Source organism: Callithrix jacchus, chromosome 6, assembly GCF_049354715.1.
Source record: "Callithrix jacchus isolate 240 chromosome 6, calJac240_pri, whole genome shotgun sequence".
Classification (NCBI taxonomy): Eukaryota; Metazoa; Chordata; class Mammalia; order Primates; family Cebidae; genus Callithrix; species Callithrix jacchus.
The window spans coordinates 128094260-128111355 of NC_133507.1; the positions used below are offsets into that span (position 1 = coordinate 128094260).

The 17096-nt window shown below is 38.3% G+C and overlaps 1 protein-coding gene across 4 annotated transcripts in view; it reads right to left on the reverse strand.

The window, feature by feature from the left end:
• DYTN (dystrotelin) overlaps positions 1-17096 on the reverse strand; it is a 69564-nt gene that overhangs the window by 24284 nt on the left and 28184 nt on the right. For all 4 annotated transcript variants that reach the window (XM_035305452.3, XM_035305450.3, XM_078328303.1 and 1 more), the window contains one exon: positions 2735-2888. In XM_035305452.3, coding sequence (XP_035161343.3) covers positions 2735-2888 — 154 coding nt within the window. The remainder of the gene's footprint in view (positions 1-2734; positions 2889-17096) is intronic.

The window sequence follows — 17096 nt, forward strand, 5'->3', positions numbered from 1 at the left end:
CAGCCTCTGCCTCTTGGAGTCAAGTGATTCTCCTGCCTCAGCTTCCAGAGTAGCTGGGATTATAGGGGTGTGCCACCATGCCCAGCTAAGTTTTTGTATTTTTAGTAGAAATGGGTTTTCACCACATTGGTCAGGCTGGTCTCAAACTCCTGAACTCAACTGATCTACCCACCTTGGCCTCCCAAAGTGCTAGGATTACAGGTGAGCCACTATACCTGAGCATGTACATCTTTTTACATGCAAATTGTATCTCAGTAAAGTAGCTAACAAAATAAAATAAAAGAGAAAACTTGTTTTATGTTAACAGGTATCAGAAAGCTAGAATAATTCAAATAATGCTGTTCTTACATAAAAGTAAAATGAAAAGCAACTGAGCTTAATAGATAGCAGTAAAACACATTCTAAAATGATAAAAAATTTTTGGTATATACTACAGGAACCATCACAGAAATTAAAAAAGAAAAGATTTATTCAAGTAAAAAGAAATAGGCGACTCCCTTATCTTACCTCTTATTATGCATCAAAATAAAAACCCGATAGATTTAACAGCTATGTGTCGACATAATCAAATCATGTTAAAATAAATAGAGCTAGAGTCATTTGATTTCTTCACGAAGAAATTTTTCCCAGCATGAAACTATGTAAGAAATTACAAAGAAAAAGACTGATAACATTTTTAGGCTGGGTGCAGTGGCTCACACCTGTAATCCCAGCACTTTGGGAGGTTGAGGCAAGCAGATTACAAAAGGTCAGAGGTTCAAAACCAGCCTGGCCAAATGGTGAAACCCCATCTCTACTAAAAATACAAAAATTAGCTGGGTGTGGTGGCATGCACCTGTAATCCCACCTACTCTGAAGGCTGAGGCAGGAGAATCACTTGAACCCCAGGGGGCAGAGGTTGCAGTGAGCTGCAACTCCAGCCTGCATTCCAGCCTGGGCGACAGAGTGAGACTCGGTCTCAAAAAGAAAAAAAAGACTAACGTTTTTATTAAAATTGAAAATGTGTATGTAGGAAGTCATATTATCAGTAAGTCAATAAGGCTAAAAGGAAGTAACTAGGAAGAAAGATTTCCCTAGCCAAAATATAAAATGTTTAAATACATTGGTAATTCAAACTGACTCATCAGTAAAAATGGCAACAGGTGCGGACAGAAGAAAAAAATACAGTTGTCTTGTACACAAGGTGGGGAAAACTTTCATTTCACTCTGATTCAGAAAAATGCAAATTAAAACAAATTAAATATATTCTGGTGATCAAATTATCAAAAATTAAAAGAAGGTAAAAGTCAATATTAGCAAGGATCTCATGAAAAAGTTGTTAGGTTCACTAGAAGCATAACTTGGTATACCTTTCTAAACAGCAATTTTGCAATAAGCATGAAGAGCCTTAAAAATGTTCCTGCGACGGGGCGCGGCGGCTCACGCCTGTAATCCCAGGACTTTGGGAGGCTGAGGCGGGTGGACCATGAGGTCAAGAGATCGAGACCATCCTGACCAACATGGTGAAACCCTGTCTCTATTAAAAATACAAAAATTAGCCGGGCATTTGGCATGCACCTGCAGAATCAGCTACTTGGGAGGCTGAGGCAGAAGAATAGCTTGAAACCGGGAGGCAGAGGTTGCAGTGAGCCGAGACTGTGCCACTGCGCTCCAGCCTGGCAACAGAGCAAGACTCCGTCTCAAAACAGAAAAAACAAAAACAAAAATTAGCCGGGTGTGGTGGCGGGTGCCTGTAATCCCAGCTGCTCAGGAGGCTGAGGCAGGACAATCACTTGAAAATGGAAGATGGAGGTTGCAGTGAGCCGAGATCGCCACTACACTTCAGCCTATGCAAAACAGCAAAACTCTGTCTCAAAAATAAAAAAAAAGGTTCGTGGTTTTCATTCTTGTGATTCATTGTAGAAATGTATCCTAAGGAAATAATTGGAATCTGTGTACAAAGAACAATATATAAGAATTTTAATAGTAAACTTTTAAATTGTAGCAAAAATTAAAAATAATCCAAATATAAACAGAGGAATTAAATCATGTTATGCTTATTTAAATAGAAATTATATAACCATTAAGATGTTTTTTGAAGAATTATGACAATGGAAAATAGTCATGACTGTAGAGAACTTTATGAGTAAAGTTTACAGTATAAACTAATTTTGAAATGTTTACAGGAAAAGAAGTATGCCAAAGTATTGACAGCGGCATTATAAACGATTATTTGCAATTTTAATTTTGTTCTTCATTCTCTTTTGACTTTTTGAAATTTTCTATAATAAATATGTTGCACTTTGTGATTTGAGATAAAACATTATTTTAAAAAATAAGGTTTTAGTTTTGTTTTTTGTTTTTTGTTTTTGTCATGTGAACATCTTAAATAGATTCCGTGGCTCACACCTGTAATCTCAGCACTTTGGGAGGCTGAGTCAGGAGTTTGAGATCGGACTGGCCGACATGGTGAAACTCCATCTCTACTAAAAACACAAAAATTAGCTGGGCATGGTGGCAGGTGCCTCCTGTAATCACAGCCACTCGGGAGGCTGAGGCAGGAGAATTGCTTGAACCTGGGAGGTGGAGGTTTCAGTGAGCAGAGATCTCACCACCACACTCCAGCCTGAGCGACAGAGTGTGACTTCGTCTCAAAAAAAATTCCCCAAACTAAGGAATGGTTCACTGAACCTCACTACAAAATGATCCAGATTATTTGTGCTTTAGCAGCAGTTCCTTTCCGTTTTGGACTCACCTGGGAATGAGGGTTGCTGTCCTCAGTTTGTTGACCCTGAGATATTCTTTCAGGTACAGGTGTAGACTTGGAGGCCCCTGTGGCTGCTGTTTCTATTGGTCCAGTTGGCCTTACATCCCCTGTTCCTTTAGAACTCTTGTACCCAAGGGAGACCCTATTACAGAGTTTTATAAGAAAGTTGTAGCAACTTTTGATTATCAGGTATGACACTGATGAAAGCCTTTTTAGAAAATGTAAATCAGACATTGAAGTCTTTACCCATCCACCCCACAATAACAATAAAGTAGGTCAACTTTACTCTGTGTGTGTGTTTTTACTTTTTTTCAGAAAATTTCATTGACAGGGGGTCAAGTAGCCAATAATAGAAATAAAAATTCCATTTTCCCTTCTCCTTGACAATTTAGACATGAGAAGGCAAAGAAATTCAGGGGTTATGGCAGAAAATCCCCTAGGTCATCTTATCGAGGTTATCTTATCCAGACGTTAGGGGTAATAAGTGCAGATACATGTTTAACACATCAAATCTGAAAGAACATAGAATGTATCGGATTAGTTTAAGGTTAGACATATTGTATTTTATACAATTCCATTTTGTTTCATTCCTTGATTCAAAAACGATATTTAAACATCTTGTCATCTCCAGTTATGGCAAATATAAAACAATAAGAAAGCAGAGAGCTCCCGATCTCAGAGAATTCACATCTAAACAACAGACATATACAATTGTTTTCAATATAAAATTATGCTTTCTATAAGACACAATGAGAACGCAAGGAAAGATATGATTAATACTTAATTACATCAGAGGTGGCCATTTAGGGGTAGAAACATAGGGTGACCCATAATTTCTTTGTACCCTTCTGAATGATACATTCTATTCCTACTCCATTTGAGATCATTTTAATATCTTGATATTGTTCTTCTCTGTCTTCACTTGCTCAGGATGCCGTAACAAATAGACTGGGCAGCATAAACAACTGGCATTTATATTCTCACAGTTCTAAATGCTGAAAGTCTGAGATCAGAGTGTCAGCATGGTTGGTCATACACTGTGTTAGTCAATTTTCATACTGCTATGAAGAAATACCTGAGACTGGGTAGTTTATAAAGAAAAGAGGTTTAATGGATTCACAGTTCCACATGGCTGGGGAGGCCTCACAATCATGGCAGAAGGCAGCAGAGGAGCAAAAACATGTCTTACATGGCAGCAGGCAAGAGAGTGTGTGCAGGGGAATTGCCCTTTATAAAACCATCAGATCTCATAAGACTTACTATCATGAGAACAGTATGGGAGAATCCTGCCCCCATCATTCAGTTGCCTCCCACTGGGTCCCTCCCACAACACATGGGGAGCTATAATTCAAGATGAGATTTGGGTGAGGACTTCACCAAACCATATCATAAATACACCATTTTCTGTACTCAGATATTTACAAACATCAATATGCCTTTTAAATTTATTTTTTAAAAAACAAGGAAATCATTCCACACACATTATTCTGCTACTTGCTTTCTTCTCTGATGCATGATGGTGAATTCCTTCTAGTATAGTGGATAGCAGCTAAAACTTGTTCTTTTAAGTGGATTCATTATGTTCTGCAGAATGTTCATAATCATACATATTCCACCACTTTTCTACAAGGGGACATTTAGGTTGTTTCTGGCTTACTGTCCTGTACTCCAAGGGCCAAATCTTGCATATATTTCAATATCTAGTAGATCCACTCTTCTAAAGTCAATCCCTCCACATGTGTATCCCACCCCCTCTTTGCTGAATGACATTGCTCCAATAATACTCTGCTCTTGCTCCAGATCATCAATTTTTCTATGAACTCATTGCCTCAAACATGCTATTACTTTCCTAGATGACTGGATAACAAAAATGTGGTATATATACACAAAGGAATACTGTTCAGCAATAAAAAAGAATGAAATAATATATTTTGCATCAAGATAGATGGAACTGGAGGCCATTAAGTGAAACAACTCAGACACGGAAAGTCAAATACCACATGTTCTCCCTCATAAGTAGGAGCTAAATAATATGCACACATGGACATAGAGTGTGGAATTATAGACAATGGAGACTCAGAAGGGTGAGGGTATGGGAAAAGGGTAGATGATGATAAATTACTTAATGGGTACAATGTATGTTATTAAGGTGATGAATACCTTAAAAGCCCTAACTTTACCACTCAACAATATAGCCATGTAACAAAATTACACTTGTGCTTTATAAATTTATACAAAAACAGCTGTGCTGTTACTTTGGTCATCATAACAATATACACTCTTAACCTCAGTGGCCCTATCACTTACATTTTCTCTTTGCTCCCAACATGGTGAAAAATCCTGGAATTTTATTATTTGGTATCTTCAGTTCCTCAGCTCCCCTTTCTCTCTGCCTCTAGTCTGACTTTTTCTACTACCACTGTTCTGTGATGCTGCTTTGGAGGTCACTAATGATCTCCTTATTGCTAATTCAAAAGTCAATTCTTTTTTTTCTTTCATTTTAAGTTCCAGAATGCAAGTGTAGAATGTGCTGGTTTGTTACATAGGTATAATACATGTGCCATGGTGGTTTGCTGCACCTATCAACCCATCATCTAGGTTTTAAGCCCCACATGCATTAAGTATTTGTCCTAATGGTCTCCCTCCCCCTCCCCTGGCCCCGCCTCCCAACTGGCCCCAGTGTGTGTTGTTCCCCTCTCTGTGTTCTCATTGTTCATACCACTTATGAATGAGAACATGTGGTGTTTGGTTTTCCATTCCTATGCTAGTTTGCTGAAGATGACAGCTTCCAGCTTTATCCATGTCCCTGCAGGGGACATGATCTCATTCCTTTCTATAGCTTCATTGTGTTCCATGGTGTATATGTACCACATTTTCTTTTTCCAGTCTATCATTGATGAGCATTTGGATTGGTTCTATGTCTTTGCTATTGTGAATAGTGCTGCAATGAACATACATATGCATGTGTCTTTATAGTAGAATGATTTATATTCCTTTGGGTATATACTCAGTCATGGGATTGCTAAGTCAAATGGTATTTCTGGTTCTAGATCCTTGAGGAATTGTCACACTGTTTTCCACAATGGTTGAACTAATTTACATTCCCACCAATGGTGTACAAGTGTCCTGTTTCTCCACAGCCTCACAAGCATCTATTGTTTCTTGACTTTTTAGTAATCGCCATTCTGATTGGTGTGAGATGGTATCTCATTGTGGTTTTGATTTATATTTCTCTAATGATCAGTGATGTTGAGCTATTTTTCATATGTTTGTTGGCCACATAAATGTCTTCTTTTGACAAGTGTCTGTTCATATCCTTTGCCCACTTTTTGATGGGGTTGTTTTTTTTCTTGTAAATTTTTTTAAGTTTCTTGTAGATTCTGGATATTAGACCTTTGTCAGATGGGTAGATTGCAAAAGTTTTCTCCCATTCTGTAGGTTGCCTGTTCATTCTGATGATAGTTTCCCTGGCTGTGCAGAAGCTATTTAGTTGAATTAGATCCCATTTGTTAATTTTGGCTTTGTTTGCAATTGCTTTTGGCATTTTGTTATGAAGTCTTTGCCCATGCCTATGTCCTAAATAGTATTGTCTACTTTTCTTCTAGGGCTTTTATGGTTTGGGGTTTTACATTTAAGTCTTTAATTCATCTTGAGATAATTTTTGTATAAGGTGTAAGGAAGGCATCCAGTTTCAATTTTTTGCATACGGCTAGCCAGTTCTCCCAGCACTATTTATTAAATAGGGGATTCTTTCCCCATTGCTTATTTTTGCTCGTTTGTTGAAGATCACATGGTTGTAGATGTGTGGTGTTATTTCTGAGGTCTCTATTCTGTTCCATTGGTTTTTATGTCTGTTTTGGTACCAGTACCATGCTGTTTTGGTTACTGCAGCCTTGTAGTACAGTTTAAAGTCAGATAACATAATGCCTCCAGCTTTGTTCTTTTTGCTTAGGATTGTCCCTGCTATACAGGCTCTTTATGGTTCCATATGCAATTAAAAGAAGTTTTTTCTAATTCTGTGAAGAATGTCAATGGTAACTTGATGGGAATAGCATGGAATCTATAAATTACTTTGGGCAGTATGGCTATTTTTACAATATTGATTCTTCCCATTCATGAGCATGGAATGTTTTTCCATTTGTGTATCTCATTTCCTAATGCAGTGGTTTGTGGTTCTCCTTGAAGAGGTCCTTTATATCCCTTGTTAACTGTATTCCTAGGTATTTTATTCTCTTTGTAGCAATTGTGAATGGGAATTCACTTATGATTTGGCTCTCTGCATGTCTATTGTTGGCATATAGGAATACTTGTGATTTTTGCACATTGTTTTTGTAATCTGAGACTTTGCTGAGGTTGCTTATCAGCTTAAGGAGTGTTTGGGCAGAGATAATGGAGTTTTCTAAACATAGAATCATGTCCTCTGAAAACAGATACAATTTGATTCCCTTTCCTCCTATTTGAACCCCGTTTATTTCTTTCGCTTTCCTGATTGCCCTGGCCAGAACTTCTAACACTATGTTGAATAAAAGTAGTAAGAGAGGGCATCCTTGTCTTGTGCCCATTTTCAAAGGGAACGCTTCCAGCTTTTGCCCATTCAGTATGATATTGGCTGTGGGTTTGTCAGAAATAGCTCTTTTTATTTTGAGATATGTTCCATCAATACCTAGTTTATTGAGAGTTTTTAACATGAAGGAATGTTGAATTTTATTGAAGGCCTTTTCTGCATCTGTTGAGATGATATTATGTGGTTTTGTCAGTGGTACTGTTTATGTGACAGATTACGTTTATTGATTTGTGTATGTTTACCAGCTTTGCATCAGGGATGAAGCCAACTTGATTGTGGTGGATAAGCTTTTTGATGTGCTGCTGGATTCATTTTGCCAGTATTTTATTGAGGATTTTTGCATCGATGTTCATCTGGAATATTGACCTGAAGAGTGTGTGTGTGTGTGTGTGTGTGTGTGTGTGTGTGTGTGTCTGCCAGGTTTTGGTATCAGGATGATGCTGGCTTCATAAAATGAGTTAGGGAGAAGTCCTTGCTTCTCAATAGTTTGGAATAGTTTCAGAAGAAATGGTAGAAACTATTGTATCTCTTTGTATCTCTGTTAGAATTAGCCTGTGAATCCATCTGGTCTTGGGTTTTTTTTGGTTGGTAGGCTATTAATTACTACCTTAATTTCAGGACTGGTTATTGGTCTATTCAGGGATTCAACTCTTCCTGGTTTAGGCGTGGGAAGGGTGTATGTGTCCAGGGATTTTTCAATTTTTTTCTAGCTTTTCTAGTTTATTTGTGTAGAGGTGTTTATAGTATTCTCTGATGATAGTTTGTATTTCTGTGTGTTTGGTAGTCTATCCCCTTTCTCATTTTTATTCCGTCTATTTGATTCTTTTTTCTTTTCTTCATTAGTCTAGCTAGTGGTCTATCTATTTTGTTTTTTTTTTAATTAATTCAACTCCTGGATTCATTGATTTTGAAGGGTAACGGTAATTCTTATTTGACCTGGCAGCAGCATTTGACAGCAGAACACCATGCCCTCATTCTTGAACACTTTCTTCACCTGTCTTCCAGGATTCCTCACTTTCTTGGTTGTCTTCCCTTTCTATTCTTCACTCTTTCTCAGTCTCCCTTTATGGATTTTCTTATTCTCTGCAAGTGTGTAAAATGGAGTGTCACAGGGCTCAGTCCTTGATCCTCTTCTCTGTCTCTGTTTCTACTCTCTGGTGATCTCATACAATCTCATGGCTTTAAAAATCATACACATGCCAACAACCCCCAAATTTGTATCTCCAGTATAGATCTTTTTTTTTACAAGTTCCAGATATGAATAGTCAACTGCCTGCTCAACATCTCCCCATGGACATCTCAGAGACTTCTCAATCTTAGTGTGTCCTAAACTGGACTCCTGATCTTCCCCCTAAAACCTTCTCCACTTGTAGCCTCCCCATCTCAGTTGATGACAATTTTATTTTTCTACTTACTATGGAACCACCATGACAATATTATTTAGTGCAAATGCAAGAATAGACCCATAAATATGAGGATGAGAATATAAATTCTATTAATCCAAGTATACAAGGGAAGCTAGTATGCGAAAAAGCTAACATTTTAATTATGTGGGGAAAAGATCACATAATTGGCTATCCCCACTGCCGCCAGGAAAAATGTAAAGCTAGACCTTTGCTAAAATAAATTCCAAATGGATTGAAATTTTAAATTAAAATTCATAATAAAAACATTGGAAAAAATTTAGGAAAAACATTGATTCTAACTCTTGGCCTCCTTTAGTCTACTCTCAACGTAGCTGAGACAACTCATAACCAGACTGAGGGTTTTGAAACCTCAGTTAGATTCTCTACTCAAAATCCTCCAATGTTTCCGCAAAGCAAAAAGCCCAAGTTCTTATATTGGCCTTCCATCTGCCCCACTTTCTCACCTCTTCTTTTTTCTTTTTTTTTTTAAATTTTTATTTTATTTTATTTTTTATTGCATTTTAGGTTTCGGGGTACATGTGCGGAACATGCAAGACATTTGCATAGGTACACACATGGCAGTGTGTTTTGCTGCCTTCCTCCCCTTCACCCACATTTGGCATTTCTCCCCAGGCTATCCCTCCCTCCTTTCTTTCTTTCTTCCTATTTTTTTTTTGAGACAGAATCTTGCTCTGTCACCCAGGCTGGAGTGCAGTGGTTCTGTCTTGGCTCACTGCAACCTCCATCTCTCAGGTTCAAGTGATTCTCCTGCCTCAGCCTCCTGAGTAGCTGGGATTACTTATTGGTATGTGCCACCACTCCTGGCTAGTTTTGTATTTTTAGTAGAGACAAGGTTTTACCATGTTGGCCATGCTGTTCTCCAACTCCTGGCCTCATGTGATTCGGCCTTCTGAAGAGCCAGGATTACAGGTGTGAGCCACTGTGCCTGGCCTTATTTATTCTCTTATTATTCCCCTCCCTCATCCCACTCAGCCATGCTAGCCCCCTCACTGTTCTTTGGATCCATTAAAATTAATGGCAAAAACTGCAGTTACTTTTGTAACAACCTAATACTAAGCATGCTCCCACTTGGCGCTGGCTGTCTCCTCATTGTGCTTTCCTCAGATACCCGCATGACTTACTCCCTCACTTCCTTCAAACTTTGATCAAATGTCACCTCTCACTGAGGCCCACTAAAGCTACCATATTTAAATTTGCTACCAACTCTCCCTCTAAGTCGTTATCTTTTTTATCTGCATCTTTTTTTAAACTTTAATAATTAAATATTTTACTGTATGATATAATTCCCTTATGTGCAATTTTTATTTGGTACTCACGAGGATAAAAGCTCCAAGAGAGCAGAAATCCTTGTGTCTTTTTGTTCATTGATGTAGCCCAAGTGGCTAGAACAGTATTCAATAAATTCATTGAATAAATATTTTTCAGTGTATTTTCTGAAAAGTCTGTAGCCATTTGTACTTCTACCAAATTTCAAGAGCACCTATGTTCTTCGCTCCTCACCAGCAAACGATGTTGCCATTCATTTTCATCTTTGTCTTTTCAATAGGTAAAATGATAATATGTCATTGTTACATTTTTTGTTTTTCCTTTTTTTCTCTTTGAGACAGGGTCTTGCTCTGTCACCCAGGCTGGAGTACAGTAGTACCATCACAGCTCACTGCAGCATTGACCCCCGGGACCTAAGCAGTCCTCCTACCTCAGCCTCCCAAGTAGCTGAGGCCACAGGTCTACACCACCACACCTAGCTAATTTAAAAATTATCTGTAGAGATGGGGTCTCCCTATGTTCCCCATGCTGGTATCAAATTCCTGGCCTCAAGTGATCCTCCTGAACTTTGGGAGGCAGAACTTTTAGCCTCCCAAAGTTCTGGGATCACAGGCATGAGCCCGGCGTATTTACCTTTTTTCTAACCACTAGTGAGGTTGAGCATCTTTTTAGGTGTCTAGGGGCCATTTGAAATTCTTCTGTGATTGCCTATTTATATATTTTGTATATTTTTTCTCTTCACTTACTTGTTCTTCCCATTTTCTTTTTCTTCTTGAGTTTTTTTTTTTTTAACAGTATGGGCTCTCAAAGACCGATACTTATTAATGTCATGTGAGCATAAAAGATTTATAAACCAGAAATGTATTTTCTGAGAAGCAACTTTCAAATGATTCAGATAAGTTTTATCCATTTCATTGGTGAAGTCCTAAGATAAAGCAATGCCTAAATCATGTTTGTTTACCCTCAACATTGAAGGCATGTAACATAATGAGCATTACAGATCACCAAACGCTGCTACAGGACAATGGAAGAACAGCCTGGGAGGCCTTTAGCCTGAGCCTGCCTTGCCCAGGCCTGTCCAGAAGTACAACTAAGAAGGAAAGGCAATTAGTGTGCAAAGTAGCATGGCTTATTTATTTATTATTTTTGAGAGAGGGTTTCACTCTGTCACCCAGGCTGGAGTGAGTGCAGCAGTGCAATCATGGCTCACTGTAGCCTCAACCTACCGGGCTCAAGTGATCCTTCCATCTCAGCCACCAGAATTGCGGGAACCACAGGCATGCACCACCATGCCCAGCTAATTTTTAGTTATTTTTTTGTAGAGACAAGATCTCCCTGTGTTGCCCAGTCTGGTTTCAAACTCCTGGGGTCAAGTGATTCTCCCACCTCTGCCTCCCAAAGTGCTGGGATTATGGGCATGAGCCACTGCACCTTGTCGCCTAGCTTATTTTTGAGATCCTGTTAATTGTGGGCCAACAAAGCAATGATAGGGTTTGAAGGAAGAAATGTATTGCAACAGACTTACCATTGACTTTGAACCACAAAGGGAGACTGAGGAAACACTGACTTAAGGTCAAAAAACCCTGGCTCAAAACAGGTCCCTCAGGGGGTGAGGGGCAGGCCAAGTTTATCAATCAAAGGCATTTTCCTGGCACCACCCTGGGGAGAGGGGCCTTCACCAACCCACCCTGGGCACAAGGCTCCTGCCATTCAGAACTCTCCCAATAAAAAAGGAGCAAACATATGTTTTTCCCCTTACATAACTTTACATTTAAATATATTCCCAGAATACGGCAGCATGAGTTCTTATGACAGTTCTTGAGAGTTCAGAAACACTCCAGCACCCTTACTCCTAAAAGAACAAGGGACGCTTTTTTCTCAGGTCCCTAAACATTTTGAAGTTACAGTGAAAAATGTTATAAAAAGAACTACAGAAATAGAGTGGGGAAAATGCCACTTTGCATTCTTCCTTGGAAGGTATTTACAAATTTCATAAGCAATGCCACCTGGCCACAGATCCTTTGCTGTGGGGAGTGCTCAGCTACCTTCATTGTTAGTGAGTTAGAGAGAGGTTTCCTTTTGTCCCCATGATCTTATGTTCCAGCACAGCTCAGATGGCTGTCACAACAGGTTTTCTGTGCCTTTTTTGGTACAAGAACAGGTACATCATAGGAAACATTTTCTGTGACATGATCTTGTAAATAGCATTAAGAAATCTGGTTGAATTTCAAAGAAAAGATTTGATTAGAGGTGCCTGTTGGAAGTAGAAGCCTTGAGGAAATGAGGGAAAAAAATAATTGTAATTTATGGAGTCCACTTCATTTCTGATACAGAATAACCACAAAAACAAGTATATACTACTGGCTTCACTTCCCCATAAAAGATAACCAGCGTAATATCCACAAGGCCACTCCTGTTTTTTGTGCTTCCCTCCTTCTGGGCTGAATCCTGCAGAGCTGCAATGGGGAAGTTCTCTATGACCAGGTGGTCAGCATGAAGATGCATGTCAATGGTGGCCTCAGATTCCACTTTGAAGTTGGTGGTCTTCAGCATAGGGCAGGTAAACAGCCTGGAGAAGACCATGTATATAGGGACAGAGAGGCCCCTACATATGTCCCCATGGGCCGTCTGAATATTCAGAATCTCTGTGGCATCGTGGATGTAACTTTTTGTACACTCAAAGTTATCCACATGAGCCAGCTATAGCTCCACACCTTTCTGCCACCAGCTCTCCTGTTAGCAGCTGCATGACAGCACAGTTCATTGAGTTGAGATGTCCTCGGATGAGAAATCTGGAAATAAGACTCTCTCTCTGATGTTATTTAAGGTTGCAGGTAAAATCTGTGAAGTCCACAGGACTTGGAGTCAATATGCCCTTCTGAGGAGCAGAGTGGATGGTAAATTGACCGGCCTTTGTCAAGTCCTTGGTCAACAGAGACCACCTTATGTCACTGCAGTATGTACTGAATATCTGATATTACGTCTCATATAGAACTTTGTTACCCTTCACATACATAGAGAAGAAATGCACAATAAATTTCTGTTTTGTCATGGGGAAATTTCCCTGGCTTCATCCTTTCTATGATGCTGTTGATAATCTGGATAGGTTTAATGGAATTATAAAAAATTTCAAACATGCCCACACTTTTGGCACTGAGCTGGGAGACTGCAGTTCCTTCCATTGTCAAAGACACTCCTTGACACAAGACTGAATCCTTGCAAGATAAGACCACTACACTGGAGAGCATTTCTCTAGCATGAGAAACTATTCACTCTTTCACCCTGATGTCCAGGGAGGTCCCTATTTTGAATTCTTTACAGCAGCCAACACTTCTGACCTCATGTCAAGTTTTTCTTATCAATTTTCAGGGAGCTTTTGTATAGCATCATTTGTCTTATTACTGAAAATATTTTTCTAAGTCTAGGGCTTATTTTTTATTTTGTTTATAATATCGTTTACCATAGCATAATGTTTAAAATTGCGTGCTATCATAGACATCTGTCTATTCCTTCATGACTTTTTGTTTTTCTGTCTTCGTTAGGAAGGTTTCCTCCAAGCAGACTTTCTGTTTTCTAATATTTATTTTAAATTATTTTTATATTTAAATTTCAATTAATTTTGAATTTATTTTCGTATGTGGGGCAAAGTAAGGGCCAATTTTCCTTCCAGATGGATAGCCAACTAGGCATTATTTTCCTATGAACTGAAATATCACCTTTATCACATATTAGGTTCCCATATATGCTTGGATCAATTATTACATTTTTTATTTTCATCCTTAGACCTACATGTTCATTCCTTTTTTATACTAATTATTTAGTCATAGTAGTTTTATGGTAAGTGTTAATATCTGTTGAAGGATGTTAACATATATCCTTCAACAGATATTCTTAACGTCTCTTCTCATTATTCTTCAGTTTCACAATTTTACTATTCTTATACAACTATTCTTCCAACATACCTTCAAAATTATTTTATCCTATTTAGAAAACATTGTGATTCTATCTGGAAACACATTTAACTTAAGTACAGTAGATTTTCATTATTCATAGTAGTAATGCTCTATAAGGCCACCATGAACACTGAATTAGGAAATACTGAACCCATTGCTCCCAGAGGAAATACAGGGTTAGGTTCCTGCAAGCTTATGGCCACAACATTTTTGTCAACCAATCAATGCACAACATTGTCTTATGTGTTTCAATATGAAGACAGTTTTTATATATATATTGTTGATTCATTAGCATTAAACTCACGGTCAACAGCAATATAAATCATACCTGAATGAAGCTTATTTAACACGTGTTGTTTTTCGTCAAGGCACACTGTAGCCTTGCTGTGCTTAGGAACACTAGACAGCAATTCAGTACCATGCTTTGGGGCCATTTGCAAGAGTGAAATCACCAACAAAAAGCACAGATATGCAAAAACCATGACACAAAATAGACATGAAAAGGACACTTGCTTATAGTATGAGGGCTGAAAGAGTAACACAGAGCACTATCTGGTTTGACCTCAGCTGGGAACATGTGCATCAGGCAACTCAAAATTTTTGCCACTCTGCTCATGTATGCAAACAATGCAAAAACACTGTGAGTGTTAATTTTAGGGTTACAAATAAATTTTTGCAAACAGGCAAATTTGTAAGTATTGAATCTGTGATTAATGAAAATCAACAATTAATTTTTGGAGCAGGCACATTCTTAGGCAAGTCTTCTCATTTAGGAATTTGGTATTTTCTCCTTTTGTTCATGACTTTTTTTCTGTACTCAATGGAATATATTTTTCTTTATTTGGGTCTTGTATCATTTTTGTGAATCTTTTTTGTAGTTTCTTTTAAAGATAATTTTTACATGTATTTTGAATTAGATTTTTATAAAATTTCTGGCCTATTATTGCTAGTACAGTGAAGAATTTTGTGTATTTTTTATTTTATTTTTCCATCATCATTTGAAGCCTATTAATTCTAGCAATGTTTGCTAGTTACTTGGGGTTTCTTGGTAATTCACAATTAAATTTGCTACAAATAGAAGTAATTCTGTCTGTTATTTTTCAGCATTTTAGTTTTCTTTTTAATTGCATGTTCAAAAATTTCCTAAAATATTTAATAAGAATGATGACATTTGGCACCTAGCTTTCGATTCTGGTTTTGTAAATGAAAGTATTCTCAGTGTAAAGTATCATATGCAAAGTAAATAAAACCACATCAAAAGGGAGAAGGCTTATTACCATGCAGATTGTTTGCTGAATCATTGAAAGAATTCAATATTATCACTTGGCAATAACCATTGATCTCTTCAAAGACGGTCAGTGCTAGTGTGCCAACTTAATAGATATCAAAGATACTTTTTTTTTTTACTGTTATTACATTGTCATTGAGTAATGTTCCACATTCTTTCTCCTAGATCAGCCACAAATCAGAATTTCTGAACTCATCAAAGTCTAGGCTACACTGAAAATTATTACATAAGACTGTTACTTTGGGGAACAACTCTATTGTACTTGGGGTGGACAGAGTACAACACAGTGACAGTTAGAGAACCTTAGCTTTGTACAGCCCTTGCAATTCCCTTTCCTCATCTTATCTCCAGAAATGCCACTCTGGGAGTAGAGAAGAGAGGTTATCTCAGTTAACAGCTAAAGAGACTGACTCAAAAAAGTGAAGTGACTTCCTCATGGCCACACATATGGTTAGTTGAGGGCAAAACTTCTGTCTGTTCCAGATGCAGTCAAACTTCATTACTTTGTTCCAACACTCCTTGACTCTTTCTACATTCTAAAAGAGCTTGTGGCTCACCTTATCTATCCAACCCTCTATCATGTACTATACATTTTATTATTCATTCATTCAGTCTGTCATTCAACAAATATTTATTGAGCATTTATCATATTCAGATATGATTATAGATTCTGGCAATACAATTGGAAACAATGGACATTCCTCCCCTCATAGAGCTTACATTATAGAGAAGGGCACAGCAATAAATAATAAATAAAGTAAAATAAGATACAGGATGTCAGAGGAAGTTCTTTGAAGAAAAATAAAGCCAGCAAGGATAACTGGGAGTGCCAGAGTGAGGACAGGGGCAGAATGGTAAATGGTTGCCTTCAGGATGAGCCTACATTAGAGCAAAGACCTCGGCCGGTCTTTGGGAGGTGAGCAGTCAAGCCACGCACGGAGGTGATGTAGGGGTACCAGTCCCCCGAGGTGGCCGCATGCCTGGTGTGTTCACGGAGAAGCACAGAGAGCTGTGAGGCTGAACCTGGAGAGATTAGCATGGTGGACCAAATGGACCAAGACTAAGTATTGTTACAACTTTTCACTTTTAGCCTAAACACAATGGGAAAATGATGGAGGAATTTGGTTTAAAAAAGCCATGAGGGTTTGGAGCGGATGAGTGTGTGAGAAGTGCTGTCATGTTTGTGTCAAAAATGTGTAAAAGATCAGTCTGGCTTCCGTGGCCAAAAGCAACGCAAATAAGAGTATGGATCGGCTGGGCATGGTGGCTCATGCCTGTAATCCCTGTACTCTGGGAGGTTGAGATGGAGGGATCACTTGAGGTCAGGAGTTCGAGACCACCCTGGCCAATATGGTGAAACCCGTCTCTACTAAAAATACAAAAATTAGCTGAGTGTGGTGGTGGGCACCTGTAATCCCAGCTTCTTGGGAGGCTGAGGCAGGAGAATTGCTTGAACCCGGGAGACAGAGGTTGCAGTGAGCCAAGATGGTGCCATTGCACTCCAGCCTGAGTGTCCCCAGCAAGACTTCATCTCAAAAGAAAAAGAGTGTGGATCTTTGTGATGTGGCTATGAAAATGTAGGAATTTGGGTAAGATCTCAAGTATCCAATATATTCAGATGATTAACATTTTATTGTTACTTTCCTTGTGAAAGGTGAGAATAGCTGGCTTTAAGAATAAAGATAAACTGGAACCTGGTATCTTTGTTTTTATTTTTAAATTTAAATTCTATGTGCAATATTAAAGATACACATCAAGATGATATCCAAATTCTCTAACTTTAATCATATACTGATAACCTGATAGGTAAATGTGACACAAGAATAATAGATAGCGCCTAATTTTGACGTCA